Source organism: Equus caballus, chromosome 18, assembly GCF_041296265.1.
Source record: "Equus caballus isolate H_3958 breed thoroughbred chromosome 18, TB-T2T, whole genome shotgun sequence".
Classification (NCBI taxonomy): domain Eukaryota; kingdom Metazoa; phylum Chordata; class Mammalia; order Perissodactyla; family Equidae; genus Equus; species Equus caballus.
The window spans coordinates 12,520,232-12,536,264 of record NC_091701.1 but is presented as its reverse complement, the minus strand read 5'-3'; the positions used below and the strand labels follow the sequence as shown (position 1 = coordinate 12,536,264).

Sequence of the window (16,033 nt, the reverse complement as noted above, 5' to 3'; positions counted from 1 at the left end):
CACATGGCTCAACCTGCTAAGATTTAATTTCTTCATTTCAGAAGAGAATGGTAATTAAATTCAAATAATAATTAAGTGATACACATCTTGCAGGACAGTTATAAGGGTTGGTGAGCATGTCTTTAAACTCTGCCACATGGTAGGCACTAGATAAATGATAACCATTGGTGGTAGTAGGCTCAGTGATCCTGTAAGGTAGAGAGGAAAGGACGTTGGTTCCAAGATCAGACAGATCTGGGTTCTAATGTGGCTCACTAGCTGTGTGACCCTGGGCAAATGACTTAAATTCTCTGAGCCTCAATTTACTCATCTATAAAAAAGCGATGGTAATAGCAACTTTAATGAGGATTAATTACAACAGGAATCTAAGACACACAAGATGTGTGATACTATACCGCCAACAGGATTATTTACATGGTAAGAAACTGGGTGCTTTCTTCAGGAAAAGACCCCTTAGCAGGGACGCATGAGACCCCCTCAAATACTAGCAAAGCTCTTGGAGAAGAGAAAATAGACTTTCTCTAGGCGGTGCCCAGCAGAAGAACGAGGACCAGTGGGCAAAGGTTCCAGGAGAACCAGTTATACAGAGGTAAGGAAGGGGGAACGAGTTTGAACTTGGGGCTGCCCCAGGATGGAAGGGGCCGACGTGGGTCTTAGGGCGTAGCTGGCTACTGGGGAGGGAGGCAGGGGCTGCAGAATTCTCCTTGGTGGGACTGAAGGGGGATCCTTGCACCAGGCTGATGGTAGGACAGGTGACCTCTGGGCATGGTTCTGAAGGTGGCCTCTGCAGTTCTCTCAAGGTGGCCCTCCCAGAACCACAGAAGGAGTGACAGCCAGACCTTTGCCCTCCAGTTCTCTCTCATGGAGTCTGAGCTATACTGTTTCCCATCCCCGACTCACGCACTGCCACATAGGAGGCCGTGGAGTCCACAGCCAGACTCTGGCCTGGAAATGCTGTTTCCTCTAGACTCAGGGGAAACGCAGCAGCTTCAGTTCCTCTGAAATTAGGACTCCCACCTACCCCTCCTCTTCTCAGATTTCCTCTCCCAGATCACAAGATCTCTTTTACCCACTGCTTGCCCAATCCACTGTCGGCAGACAGGGCTGGCCACCAAGCGAGACCCACCCAGCGGTACTGCGGTTTTCTGCTTTTGTCCCAGCAGATGGGTAACGCCATGGGGGTGAAGTTCTGGGACACACTCCACATTTAGCGATGATCGGGGAGTTCTGAAGTGAGGCGCAGCTCTGATTCGTCAGCTGGTTCCAGACTCTGGTCCTCTCAGTGATACTGCTTTGCTCCCCAAGGTTGCCCCCTTTGGTGGAGACATGGGAGTCACAGCAATTCAGACTCAGAAACCACTCTCGAGAAACTCATACAGCCACACAATTGCCATAACGTGATGGTCCTGGCTGGCCCAGAGCTTTAGGGCACCAACCAATTCCTCTAGGGAAATAATTCCTAGTCCCTTCTAACAAGTGCCACTTGGCCCTTCTGCCAAAGTGGACACTCTGAGTGATCAAGAACTGCCATCTGTGCTGTTGGCTCCTAGGGCTGTTGTAACCAACTCAACTGTCACCAATGTCTTAAAGGCTGTTTTGTCTTCCATCAAGGAATAGTGGTTCTTCAAGTATCCAAACCATCTCAAAGAATCTAATTCCCAAGCCTTGCCCCTAATGTCACTCAAAGCTTAGACCCTGGGAGGTTTGCACGACAGTTGCTTCTTTCCCTCCTCTTCAGACCATTTTGTCTCCTTTCCTAATTCACTCGAGAGAAGGCTGGTGTCCTTCTGAGTCCTCTCCAGCTCTGATACCGTGAAAATAATGGCACAGAGGCTTTTAACCAAATTCCATCCCAACGGGCCGGTCCCAGGGCTGAGGGAGCTGCTGGGATGGGGCTTGGCTGACAGTGGGACTTCACCAGCGCCCTGAATACCAGCTAAGCCAGCGGGCTGCCGGTGAGCAGGCCCTACGCCATGCAGCCCACTCCCAAACCAAACTCACCATTTGGGAAGAAGTTGCTGAGCCCTTCCCTGCGAGAAGTTTCCTTCAATTGCTCTGTGCTAAGCAGTAGCAGAAAGGAGGAGGGAGGACCGAGGAGAGGACAGGCTGGGACAAGCCCTGAATGCTGATGACAAATGGAAAATTTGAAACCTTGGGCACCAGGAAAGCCCATGGCTGAGCCGCTGGCAGGAGAATGAGCTGCTGCAATGTTTTTCTTTCCATCAATGCCTCAAACTTTCCATTCTCAGCATTTGGGATCTGCCTTCTGGAATATTCAGATTTCAGTTTGAGAGGCTTGAAAAAATGATTCTCAAAATGCAAACACTAAAATGAGCCAGGCAGTGCTGGTTGAGCCTGGGCTGTGGACCATCCCAAGGGGACCAGGGTGCCGACGAGGGCCCTGAGTGCCTGGCTTCCGGACCTGCCACTGCCCATCAGCCAGGCAAGGTCACCCCGTGCATTTTTCGTGAGTTTATGTCTTGCCTCTGGGGCGAGGTGGTGTGCTCCTTGAGGGCAGCTACTGCATCTTCCACTTCTGGACACCAAGGAGGAGGTCAAGGAGTGTGAGTCTGGAATTTGGGTGGGACGGGAAGTGTCAGAGTGGGACCTGGCACCCGGGTTTGCCCTTCTTCCATGCCTGACCATGATTCCTTGGTTTTTCAGGAAGCAAGGGGGACAGGGGCCTGAAAGGAGACACAGGGTTCATGGGACTCCCCGGAGCCCCGGGGAGTAAAGGTGACTCGGGGAGGCCAGGCCCTCCAGGTAAGAGCCTGCACGGTCAGGTCCATTGGCCTGTAGGTATTCCTTTGTTTTTACTGGCAGTCTGAGCCAGAGAGAAAACACCCCCTAAAAGTCCTTCTTGATTTTAGGTGTGGCTGGAATTCCTGGACTCAAAGGAGATCAAGGTAAGAATTGTGGAAATCTGGGTATCATTCCGGCGCCCACTGTCCCTGGGCAAAGTCAGGTTCAGAACTTGACTCCACCATCTTTTACTTCATTGTAGAACTAACCCAGATCGTCCGGGGTTTCTTAAAACCCCAGAGCAGCATGTGCAGAGCAGGCTTCATTGATACCCCTCTTTAGAGCTTCACCCGACTCTGCCACCCAGGGGTGTGGAGCTGCACACTCACAACCCAGAGCTCCTGGGAGGCCCACGAGCCCCAGACTACAGCAGTGAATGGAAACAATTAATAAATTGCTGAGACTGTAATTTTCCTCCCACTAATAAGGCTACTTCCTGGCTTCCAAAGAGAGATGTTTAAAGCTGCCCAGGGCACATATAAGATGTTAAGAGATGCATGCCTCACTGCTGCGAACAGAGGCGTGTTGAGGGGGTGGGCAGCCAGGCCCTCTGCCCACTACCCTCAGCCTTGCAGTCATGTCTTAACTTTCAGGACAAGCCGGAGTGATGGGTCTTCCAGGCCCTCCGGGCGCGGCAGGATCCCCAGGTGCCAAGGGTGAGCCTGGCAGCGCTGGCCCCCCTGGGCTCACAGGTGAGGTCCTCAGTCCTGTGGTGGGCATGGGGAATGCGGTCTGAAGATCCACCTAGCCTTATGCCCTCCATGGCATCTGTTGTCCAGGACCACCAGGGATAGTCGGAAGTCCAGGAGCCCCAGGCATGAAAGGAAGCAAGGGAGACACAGGTAACAGAGGGTGTGGGCAGGCGGGTGAGTGGGGTTGCTGGGTGTCAGGGAGGAACTGCCTCCTAGCAGGCCCCCAGAAGGAGGCAGAGGGTCTCCTGGGCTCTGCCCCTGAGCCATTCTCCTTAAAGAGGACAATTTCCTCTGCTAGGACGCTTTGAGCCCAAGGCCCTTGGGCTGCCCTTTCTCTGCCCAGGGTCCCTGAAAGGCGTTGAACGCCACGACCAAACCTCTAATGTCAAAGAGGAGAGCAGGGTACCTCACCCACATTGTCTCCTGGTCTGCCTTCCAGCTGTCTGCTTAGTTTCCATGCTCTCCTGCTGACCTGCAGTGGGGCCCCGAGGGCCCAGGCTCTGGATTCGGGCAGGGAGTGTTGAGAAACCCCTTCTTGCACAGTCTCCCAGTGGTGCTCAGGTTGGGAGGAGTGACCACAGTAACTTGACTCACAGAGACTAGTTTATAAACCATCATGTCATCTTAGTCTAGGTTATAAACAGTCATGTCAATTTAGTTTATGTTGTAAGCCACTGTGCCAACTTAGTCTAGATTAAAAACCATCATGCCAGTGTGGTCTACTTTACAAACCACTATGTCAACAAAGTGGTTTATAATCACTAAGTAAGTCTAGGCACCCGCAATGGTCTAAAAAGTCTGGGCCACCAACGTGAGTGTTGGATCCCCGTGATGCATGAGACCTGGTTCCTGCCCTCGGACACGGAGGCTGGTACAGGAGACAGGCAGACAGACTTTTGCGAGACCGTGTCAGGCACACTCTGATGTGGGCATTTGCCACATGCTGTTTAGAAAGAAGGGCAAGCCAGGAGGTGCTGTGGCAGTGCAGGGCTGTGAGAAAGAGTTTGCAGCTCCCTAGGATGTCGATGGACAGTCTGCCACAGCCCCCCTCCCTGCCTGAGCAGAAGGCCATGTTTGAGTGAGGCAACCTGGATGCCCTCCCCCAGGGCCATGTAGAGACCCACCCCAGGGGCAGGTCCTCTCAGTTCTCATTGATCCAGTGGTTGACTGACTGATTGATTGACTGATTCTTTAGACAAACGTGATTTAACTCTGTTAAATGCTTTGGGTTCACAGTGGCCAGGCCTGGTGGGGGTGGCAAAAGGCAGACCAGTGCAGGGTAATGTGACAGCTTGAGCTGAGTCTTGGAAGATGAGTGGAACTTGGCCATGTAGAGGAGGGGAAAGGAAGTCTAGAGAGAGGAACAGAGCAGGCGAAGTCACAGAAGAGCGAGGCATCTGTAGGATGGTGTCCCAGGCATCCAATGTTGGGAGGTGGGGCAGGGTCAGGAGCTCTGGCCAGAGGGGTGGGTGGGCCACCTCATGGTGGGCTCTGGACTCTGGGTCTTTGACCTTTGGGATTTTCCTGAAGGTTGTCTGGAGCCATGGCATGGGCAGCTCCTACACCTGCTGTCCTTCCAATCTGACCAGCCTTGGAGCTGATTTCTTTTTCATGGATTGTGTGTTAGTGTGGTAATGGATCTGCTACCTGATGCCATGTAGATGCCACCTGAAGGCCACCAGCAAAGTCTTACCCTACAAAAAGACACCAACTGGGTGTGGTGGTCATTGTCCCTAACCTGTTGGCTGCCTCTTTCTGATCTTATACTTCCATCTTCCCTGGTCCCAGATTTTAGGGTGTCTGACTTTTGGGCCTGAGGCTGTCTTACCCCTGAGTTTCCTGCTTGCCTTCGTGGAGATGACGGCTTTCCTCCCTCAGTTATAAAACAGGGAGCCTCCCTCCCCCTCCACCTGCCCCCCATTGCCAGAATAATGGTTCTTGAGTAAGCAAGAGTTTTGGAGGTAAAACATGATTTTACCCACAAGGGAGCTGTGCCCACACCCCAGGCCCCCAGCTTGTCTCCTATCATCTGAAGGTAGGGAGTCTTGTCCTGCACTCTGCATCCTGGCAGGGTTTGCATAATAAGAGCAGCTCCTGACAATGGGCATTTTCATCACAACCCAGTGGGATGAGTGCTCTTGTTAGTGGTGTTTCATTGGAAGACATGCGGCCAGGGCTTGAACCCAGGACTGGCCAACCCAAAGCTCGGGGCCTGATCCGTTAGATTCTATCATGCCGTCCTCTTCCTCAGGTAGCCTAAGAGCCCCTTACCCCAAGAGCACCCTGAGGAGCAACGCCTTCTGCCTCCATCTCAGTCCAGGAAGGATCAGAGCAGAAGCTACAGCAGCTTCCTCCACTCGTAGAAGGAAATGTGAAGCTCTCAGGCCCTGTTATGGCTTTTTGTTATTTATCCAAGATCTTGCCTCATTTTAGCACAGACACCTTTAGCTCACAGTCTGGGAATCGCTTTAACTCCATCATCAAGTCCTGGTGTACCCGTTGAGCATCTTCATGGGGCTCTCCATTAATCAGGCCTGGTGATAAATGCTAACCAGGGAAATTCTAAGGATTATTCCTTAAGTCCAGCTGCCCAAGTAAACATGGTGAATTACAATTTCAATTTGGGGCATGTGATGATTACAACTTATGTAAAATGGCATAGGTTTCTCACACAAATCCACATACTTGTCTTGATCAAGTAGCTGAGGGTCCACGTGGACATCTCAGGAAGGAGTTCCCATAGGACCAGGATCTGGCTGACTGCAGCCGGCTCCAGACATCATCCTGAAAGTCATAGGTTAATGAACTCTTGGAGAGGTCAGCTTTCTGAAGTGGGAGAAGGAAGAGCGGGTGGTGAGCGGGAGACAGATCTTCTCATCATGGAAGATAACGCACAGTTTTCAATGTCAGGACGTTGGTATTCCCCAAACTAGAGGTACCACGGTGTTGGGCCAGTTTTGATTATATCAAGCCAGCTTTTCAAAGTGATATATTTCCCATTTTGTAAATAAAATCATTAATCTCTCAAGGGACTATCTAGCCGCATTGGATAAAAACAGAGAAATCACAGTGCATTGGCTTGACCTAGGTAACAGCTAGATCTCATTATGGTGCATTAATTATAAAAAACTAAGAGGTCTGTTTGCTATTAATGATGCCTCTGGCCAGGCACGGTGCTTGCGACTTTACTCCCATGATCTTAGTTCGTCCACCCACACACCTGGTTTTCACCATCCCTGCCTCACAGCCAAGCAAGCAAAGGTTCCCAAAGGATGAACCTTTTCCTCAGGGTCTCACAGTTAATCTATGCTGAATCCGGGAGTGAATCCCACAGCTTGATTCCAAAATTGTGCTTTTCCAGATTTTGTTGTGCAGAAAAACACGGCGTGTAGGACTGACTCAAGAGAAATCAGTCCCCCCACCACTCCCACCCACAGTGGATGGGTGAATCCTGGCTCAGCCACCAAATCTTCCTGCCATTGTGAACAGTCACTAACCACACTCTACATTCCGGTGGAACGTTTCCACCGTTCACACCTCTTGAGAGAGAAGAACCGTCACAGATTGAGTATGGCGAAGAGGGCACGCCTTCCACTCTGTTGGGAAGACAGTTTATTAAGCAGGGCGTTATCATCCACACAACTTTCTCTAACAGTCAATTCCTTCTCCCTTCACAAAACAGGGTTTTAGCAAACCCCCAAAACTTAGCTTTTCCTAACTTTTGATCTTTGGCATCTTTCAGAATCAAAATCTTTTTGATTTTGAAAAGAAAAAAAAGTTTTCAAAAAAAAAACCAACTCTTATTTTAGCTCTAAATCCTTTAGCCATTTTGAAAAGTAAAGTTTGTTTGGATATGAGGAAGGGCTCATTTCAACTTCTAATCACGGTATTTCTCCTTCTACCATTTCCACCTGATGAAATGATGTTAGAAGCAGCCAAAACATTGAAGCTCCAAAACACCAATCTGATCAGAAATTCTGCATCTCAACAGCCTTCATATCTAAAATATGACAAGAATCTGAATTTCTGTCCTTTTATTTTCCTCTGAGGCAAAGCCAAATAACTTGAACTTTATTTTCTCCTCTGTATTTTAAGTCATTTTACTTTAAAGATAAGCAACAGAGAATAATCCATAATAGCAATTAAGCCCTATATTGTGAGTATAATTTCTCAGTTAATTCCATTCCTCATATCTAAGTATTGATTTAGTCCAAAAATGTGTTAAATACTACCAAATCATATTACTGAATTGTCACTTATAAAATGTTTCCTGTTTTCCTCTAAGTTTCTTAGAGACATCTGCACAAGTCTATACGCATCCCAATTTTGGGTCCCCCTACCCACCGTTTTACATCTTGCCACACAGCTCAGTCTGTCAGTTATTAAATTAATCCCATGTTTCCTAGGCTGCGCTTAGCCTGTAAGTCAGAATGGTATTTAAGGAAGTTTCCTAATGTACTGGAAATTTCTATATTAAATCAGAGTTAGGAGACATACACTTCAACTTGGACTTGCCACTGACTAGCTGGGTGACTAGCCAGGGGCTCGGGACTTGACCTCCCCAGACCTCAGTTTCCCCCTCTGTGGAGTGTGAGGAGTAGTCTAGAATAACATCCAACTCCTTGCCAGCTTGACAGCACTGGCCTGAAATAGACAATTTCCCCTTGGAGCAGGAACATTCTAAGATTTTAGGCAGAACACAAGCTGAATACCAAACAATAGAAAGGCATGCGCTTTCTGACTAAACTATATTCTTGGTAGAAAATCATTTCTCTAAATAAACACCATGCAAATGAATATGTCGGGCCCCCTCAGCTTGGGAAGTTTGTGATACCCAGGAAAGGCCAGCTTGTTTGTGGTGAAAAGGAAAACCCCAGCATTTGTTCAATGTCCGGTTTTGTTTTATAATGTGCACTTCCATACTTTTCAGCCATTTCTCCCTCTCCCTGACCCAATCGGGATGCTGCCTTGATTTACAGTGAAGTAATTACTGGTTCCTTCATCGATTAGTCCACGCACAGCCATTCTGTGAGCATCTCCTTAGAGTTCAGTGAGGCTTGGAGAGAAATCACACAAAACTCAATTCCAGTTTCCTCCTCCTGAGGAGGAGAGTTTTGAAGACAAAACCTGCACCCACTATCCACATATCAGAGGGCATTTTATCAAGAGCCATCAGGTTCTGGGAGCGCTCAGACAGGGAAGGGGCTGTGAGTTCCTCAGAGACAGGAAGGCTGCCCAGAGGAGGTCGGCTGGGAGCTGGCACCTGAAGATGGAGTGAGACGTGTTTAGGGCAGCATTACTCACAGTGTGGTCCCCGGACCAGCAGTAGTAGCATCACCTGGGAACTTGTTAGAGATGGAGTCTCAGGTCCCCATCCCAGATCCGCTGAATCAGAAACTCTGCGGTGGAGTGTAGCAAGTTGTCTTTGAACCAGCCCTGTGCAGGTGATTCTGATGTATACTCTAGTTTGACTCCTCAAGGCGGGCTGGGGGGGGGGGGGGAGGTGGTGGTCTTTGGAACCAGGGGGACAGTCCGAGTCAAACTCCAGGGAGGCGTGAGCTGGCATGATGGAGGAGCACAGGCAGCTACAGGGCTCAGGAGGAGGCCGACACTGGGTTCCAACCCCATCTTTGCCACTCACGCCCTGTGTGACCTTGGACAAATCACCTAGCGTCTCTGAGTGTGGACTTCCTCTTCTGTAAAGAGGGAAATGGCACTACTTTGCAGGGCAGCTGAGAGATGGGACAAGGCTGTGTGTGTCAAGCCCCTGGCACGGGGCCTGGCATAGTGCAGGCAGCAGCAGAGGCCAAGTCCCCAGGAGGTGAGGGGCTGGAAAGGGAGGGTCAGGCCACGGGGACCACGCACTCAGTCAACAGGGGCCTCCCTGTGCTTCCCGTCTTGTGCGGGGTGTTTGTCATTCGGTACTTTGGAGGACAGCTGGAGAGGGGAGGTCACAGTTCCTGGGGTCCCTGACCCTTGTTTCGAGGGACAGCCTCTGAGGTAGAGATTTCTGCAATATGGCACCCTCTAGGATGCAGACAGAAAAGGCCGAGAGTCTAGATATGGACCGTTTTCTATTTAATAACAAGCGAAGACGTATTTCCAAATGTGGCTTCTCCCCCTAATCTTGGCTTAGGTGATTCAGATGCAGGTGAGCAGAGAGGAAACGTCTGCTACCTCTGCTGGGCGACCCTAGGTCCACATCAGACATTTACAAGGCCTGCAGGGCAGCAAGGCCAGTGCTCATGCTGGGGCCTCGGCCCCACTGTCCGAGATGCTCCCACTGGAGGGGAGACAGACACCCACAAACAGGGGTCCACCGGGTCCTCGTGGCACCATTTATTGAGCACTTCCTGGACATGGAACCCAGCACTGACACAAACGGCTTCATTTCAGTATCACAACTGTCCCCTGAGGCAGCGAGGAGACTCAGAGGAGGAAAGTGAGGCTCGGGGCGGGGGGACACCTTGCTCACAGAGGCGGACAGAAGCCCAGGCAGTCTGACTCTGGACCACTTCGCTGCCTTGGCAGGAAGTGCACCATCCATGGGTGAGGTCAGAGAGGCCCTCATAGTCGGTGACATCTGACATCTTAGCAGGGTTTTTTTTTCACTTCTTTTTGTTTTTTTTTTGAGGAAGATTAGTCCTGAGTTAACATCTGCTGCCAATCCTCCTCTTTTTGCTCAGGAAGACTGGCCCTTAGCTAACATCCATGCCCATCTTCCTCCACTTTATATATGGGACGCCTACCACAGCATGGCTTGCCAAGTGGTGCCATGTCCACACCGGGGATCTAAACCAGTGAACCCCGGGCCGCCGAAGCAGAATGTGCTCACTTAACCGCTGCGCCACCGAGCCGGCCCCTCTTAGCAGGTTTTACTGACTTGATCAGAATTTTTCAGGGGACCAAAGGGCTGAGGCATAGAGTGGGACCAGCACGCCCACAAACGGCCCAGGGGGAGCTGCGGTCTGTCTGCCGGGATCTGACTCTAGGGTAACTTCAGCTCTTAGCAGAAGCTCTCTGAGCCTCCGTCCTGTCTCTTTCCCTGAAAGGAGGGGCTGAGTTAGCTGCCCTCTCAGATCCTCACAGCGCTTCCTGTGTCTCTTGGTGCGGGAGCAGCTCCTAGCTCCTGGCCCTCTGACCCTCCAACTCAGGCAGCCTCGGACAAGTCATCCGAAAGCCTGCTGGGAGCCAGGACTTCCCTTGCTCATTATTCTAGGAAGAGGTCCTGAAGAGGTTGCCGGGCCCCTGGCCTGCCCTCCATTGACCAGCACATAGTAGGTGCTCAGGAAAATCAGGAACTGAAGCAGGAAGTGGGAACTCCCTCAGGGAGGAGCTTCCCCGGGCAATGGGCTAGGAGGGAAACTGAGTTCCCTGTGGTTTCTGGTGGTCACCAGGGGTGGTCTTTGGTTAAGGCCAGTTTGCACCATGGGAGGGACACCAGACAAGGGCATGGCGATGAGCACAGCCACTCATGAGAGGCATTTGTGTTCCCATTGTTACCCTCTAGGAACTGTTACTTCACAGTCAGTAATGAGCTTTCATTTCCCCAAGTTTGTGTAGCTGTCTTGGAGGGTCCCATTTCTCTGAAATAAAATCAATATTGGCACTTAAAATTGAGAGACCACGATGTTGCTAAACCAACAAGTAATTATCCCACACAGGGACCCAGCACGCTGCTGGGAGCATCGGGCCTTCCGTGAACATTTACTGAGTAAAGGGATGACTGGAGGCAGGGAAGGAAGGAAGGAGGGAAGGGGGAGGGGAGAGGGGGTCTCTCACGTCAGAACCACAGCCGGGGTCGTCACCAATGATTGCGGTGATTGTATTTCCATTTTCTGGACAGGAGACCCTTTAGCCACATGAATCTTTGGCCACAGTGAAATAAACCCACAGACGCTGTGGAACATCTACTATGAGTGAGGACCCCCCAAAGCTGCTGGTGGCCACTGAGTCCTGCGCAGTCTTCTGTAAACAAAGATAACTTCATTTTCAAAATCTCTTTCAATTCTTTTCCAATAAAATGGGACGGGAAGGAACGGGAGTAGATTTAGCCTCCCCATCAGGTTTTCCCTGGACAGGAAAGGCCAGCGGTGGGTCTGGGGTCTGCCTGTCCCACCCAGACCTCCATCTGACACATTTCTATTTCAGCCCGCACACCGTGCCCATTTGTCTGCAGTCTGTCTGCTTTATGCTCTGCCGAGAGCCTTTAAACAACCGGGGAGACCAATGTGTCTTTCCGCCCGCATTAATCAGACAAAAGGTAGAGGTTGTCTAAGATTAAAAGTGTCTAATATCTAAGTTTTATTATCTTCTCCTCTTTTTTGTATTTTGATCTTAGGACTTCAAGGACAGAAAGGAACAAAAGGAGAATCAGGAGTTCCAGGTAAAGAGCTGGCTCTATTTTAATTTCTCAGGATGATGACTGGAAAGGCGCGTGCTTAGCGGGCGGGTCCTGTTCACTGCGAACGCGCGGCTGTGACCTTCCACAGAGTGGCCGGGTTGAGGCTAACACTCCAGGGCTCTGTCACTCAGGCCTCAGATCCTTCCCCTGGAAAACCTGGGGAATGACAGGAAGTCAGTGACCTGAGGCCAGGAGGCAGAGGGGCAGGGGCTAAGGGGGGTGGAGGTAAAAATGTCAGGAGAGCTGGGGGTCAGGTGGTGGCTTCAGGCTAAACAGCCGCCACAGAGCTGTGCAACCTTCCTCTCCAATGCCCTGGTGGGTTGCAAGGTCTCTATCTGCTTCTGCACACCTGCTCTGGTCCATCTCCACCTTCCCTTTGGCCCCTCAAGGCCCTCCCCACCTCGCGCTCTTCTCACCAGACTCTTATCATCCTCTTCATCTACTCAGCCCTTTGGTTGATGACTGCCATCACACCTGCCCCACAGCTGCCCTAGTCTTCTCAACCCCCGACCCTAAGGAGTGCCAGAGCACTTCTCAGACCATTTCTTGAGCAGTCTCTCTTCCTCATGAGCTGGATATTCTATTCTTATTTTAAGTTACAAAAGGAGAAATTGAGGCCTAGACACATCCTAGCAAATTCTCCAGAAGGGCTAGAACTGCCACACAATTCTGTAGTCAGTGAGGACCAACACCCTCTGGAACCCCGTCAGCTGCTTTCACCTGCGTGTTCTCAACCAGCATTCACTTGGGGGTCGAGAGAGCAGAGCAGCCCCCACGCCCGCCCCTCAGGTGCCCAAAGACACAGGCTGAGTATCCAAGGCGCCCATTCACGGGGTAGACCTAGTAGTTGAGGACTCACTCTTAAACATCAAGGCCCTGGTCCCCTTGGGAAGCAGAGCAGAGCATCTGATGGAGCTGGTCTCTCTCTTCTCCAGGAACCGCAGGCGTGAAGGGAGAAAAGGGAAGCACAGGCCTGGCAGGCCCCAAGGGTGCCCCTGGACCAGGTGGCCAAAAGGGAGACCAAGGAGCGAAAGGTAAGGCCTCCGTTTCTGATTTGTGGGTTCTAAGGAGAGGCCCTGTCATAAGGGGTTTGGAGTTTTCGGGACCAGAAGGGCAGAGGTGTATTGGTTTGGTGGACAAGTTCTGTGCTGGGATTGTCCTTGGCACTGAGCACACAGGAGAGAATAAAGCCCAGCCCCGGCATTCAGAGAGGCAGGCTCACGAACCTGCGCCTGCAGCATGCCCAGCCGTGCCCCCGGCCATTCCGGTTTCCACGACTGAGCATGTCTTTCCATGAAGGAGAGGCTCCCACTTCCTGTCTTTCCTGTTAAACATCCCTCACTAATCCAGCCTAAATCCTTTATGCTGTAGCTTAGGCCCATTTCTTCTCGCTCAACCGTTGGTACCCATGGCACATCCAGTCCCCCCGATGCCAGGTCACTGGCAAAGGTGGAGGAGAGACTCTGACCCCCTCCCCGCCCCTCTGCTCCTCCCCACTGCTGGCAAAGGAGGGCGAGGGGACCCTGGCTTGGTCTCCTTCAAACTGTGGTTTTTCTCCTCATGACAGGATCTTCTGGGGTACCAGGAGTAAAGGGAGAAAAAGGTCAAAAAGGTAATTGCTATTTCTAGTCTCTTTAATTTGTGCCTTAGAGTCAATTCTGTACTTGAAAATTGTGTGTCTAGTAGGGGAGAGGCCTTGGTTCTCAGAGAAATTCTTTACTTTTGGGAAAAACTAATGGGCTCATCCCTTGAATAAGCCTGCCCGTGGCATACAGCCACAGTGCAACTATTTTCCTACCTCCCTTCCTTCTTCTCTCCCTTCCTCCCTCTCTCCCTTCCTTTCTCCCCACTTCCTCCCTTCTTTCTTCCCTCCCTCTCTTCCTCCCTTCCTCCCTCCCTCTCTCCCTCCCTTTCTTCCTCCTTCCTTTCCTCTCTCCCTTCCTTCCTCTCTCCCTCCCTTCTTTCTTTCCTTCCTTCTCAACTCTTCTTCTTTTTCTCTTCACAACACAAGGCAAGCCGTGGGTGGCTGGACTTGCAGGACCAGCCCCAGAGGCTGCTCCGAGGGCCTCAGGCCTGCAGGTGCAGGTGCACAGAGGCTGCTTGCCAGGTTGTGTTGGTGCCATAATGTGGAGTCTTCCCAGCTGCGGTGACAGCCAAGCAGAGACATTTCTGTCCCCTAATGATGCAACTTCCAAAAATGAAAAGGCAGAGGCTGCGTTCACACAAAGCCCTGCACCGCCGTCCACTCTCCATGTGTGTTCTCACCCAGGTGACTCCATGTTAGCGGTCAGGATCATTGGCTCTAGCAACCGAGGCCGGGCTGAAGTTTTCTATAACGGTTCCTGGGGAACAATCTGTGATGACGGCTGGGATAATTCGGATGCCACTGTCTTCTGCCGCATGCTGGGTTACTCTACTGGAACGGCCATTACCAGTTTTGGAGGTGGTAAGTGAGTCCTCAGCAAGGAGCCTCCTTCCTTGAGGTGGTGACGTGGGCTTTCTCTCCCTAGTTGAGTGACAGCACCTTTTGGTTGTAAGTGACTCGGCATGGTTTGGGTTAAAAGAAAAGGATTGGTTCAAGCAACTGAAAAGTTCCGCAGCTCAAGGCCCAGGCTTACCTCCTCCCTGCTTGGCAGTCCCAGGAGAAAGATGACCTCTCTTCCCCAACAGTGACAGCAAAGGCTGGGTTGGTGTGCTGGCTGGCCTGGCTTGGGGCAATGTCCATCCAGCCCTGAAGCCAGAATGACGTATGGCTGAGGGTGTTCGTGGGGTGTGGCTCTCCGAAGGACAGCTGAAGTGCTGGTGCCAGAAGAACAGAGAAAGGACGCAGGGCGGGCAGACACGGGTGTTCATTCCAGCCATCTGGAAGCTAGAGGCCTGCACTGCCCATGCTGTCGTCATCTTTAAGGAGAAGGTGCGAAGGGAAGAGAAACCAAATCAGAGCAGGGAATTCCTAAAATCCATTTTGGAAAGACATCCTGGGGTGCTGGAGACTCAGCCCATGTCTTCCAGCAGAAGGTTCAGACTTTCAACAAAGGAGTTCAGTCCCCAGGCTGAGACCATGTCCTTGGCATAAGAGCTGACCTGGCAGGGACACTGGGCTGGTTTCTCCCGCTCCCCTCTCAAATGCTCTCTGTCCTTACTCCACCCCAAAGTGCAGACCTACTTTTTAATCTGAGTCCAGTTGGATTGTAAAACTCCTTTAAAATACACACTTTCCTTATATAGGTTAAGCCTATATAGATTGTCACACTAGCGTAAATTACTGTAATCAAACAAGACAACTGTTTTCACCTGAGCTCTGGATCTGAAGTCACTTATGTTAGAAGGAAGGGGTTTTGAGGGGGTGTGGCTGCTTTAAAGCCGGAAGGGCCTGGTTCGAAAGGCATTGGAGGAAGAGATGAAAGCTGGGGCACTCGTAGGGGGGATTTCAAATAGTACATGGATTCAGTATCAAATGCTTGGATGGGAGTTTTGTCAAAGGGTAGAAAGCAGAACAGAGGCAGAGTCATTGTGAGAAGTAGACCAGCCGTCAGCACCTCGGGCCTGTCTGCCCCGAACGGAGGTCCCGGGACACGGGCGCTCTGCTTAGACCCTAACACCACTCTCCCCTTCCTCCCTCCTTACCTTCTCTGCATCTAGGCACTGGGGAGATCTGGCTGGACGATGTTGCCTGCCGAGGGTCAGAGCACACCCTGTGGAGCTGCAACAAGAGCAGCTGGGGCTCTCACAACTGCAACCACAGTGAGGACGCGGGCGTGAACTGCAGCTGAGCCTCCGCAGGGCTTCACCACTCTGCTCCGAAGGCGTCTGCAGCCTGGATGCTCAGCCCAGCTGGGGAAGGCCAGCGTGCCCAGAGGGGTTCCCTGGGAGTGGCTGAGAGGCCTCTAGGGTGGGGCCACTAATAAAGCTCAAAGCGCTACCTGGCAACGTCATTGGCTGTGGTTGAAATCACTAGTCCACACCTCCCATCCCTTACTGATACGCCCACTCTATGCACACGGGGACAGTGGGGTCTCCACGTATAGCCAGGGGAGGAGGAGCTAAATGCAATGCAGAAAGTGAAGATCACCTGTAGTCAAAATTAGTCATGACCATCCCTTCAGTCATTCAGATGTAGCATCTCTCACAGCGA

At 51.4% G+C, this 16,033-nt stretch overlaps 1 protein-coding gene across 1 annotated transcript in view; it reads left to right on the top strand.

Annotated features, from left to right (window-relative positions):
• MARCO (macrophage receptor with collagenous structure) overlaps positions 1-15,833 on the top strand; it is a 32,920-nt gene extending 17,087 nt beyond the window's left edge. The window contains exons 8-16 of the mRNA XM_005601449.4: positions 2,665-2,763; positions 2,871-2,906; positions 3,396-3,494; positions 3,582-3,644; positions 11,836-11,880; positions 12,834-12,932; positions 13,466-13,510; positions 14,168-14,344; positions 15,541-15,833. Of these exons, the coding sequence (XP_005601506.1) occupies positions 2,665-2,763; positions 2,871-2,906; positions 3,396-3,494; positions 3,582-3,644; positions 11,836-11,880; positions 12,834-12,932; positions 13,466-13,510; positions 14,168-14,344; positions 15,541-15,671 (794 nt within the window). The 3' untranslated portion in view covers positions 15,672-15,833. The remainder of the gene's footprint in view (positions 1-2,664; positions 2,764-2,870; positions 2,907-3,395; positions 3,495-3,581; positions 3,645-11,835; positions 11,881-12,833; positions 12,933-13,465; positions 13,511-14,167; positions 14,345-15,540) is intronic.
• Positions 15,834-16,033: the final 200 nt, after the last annotated feature.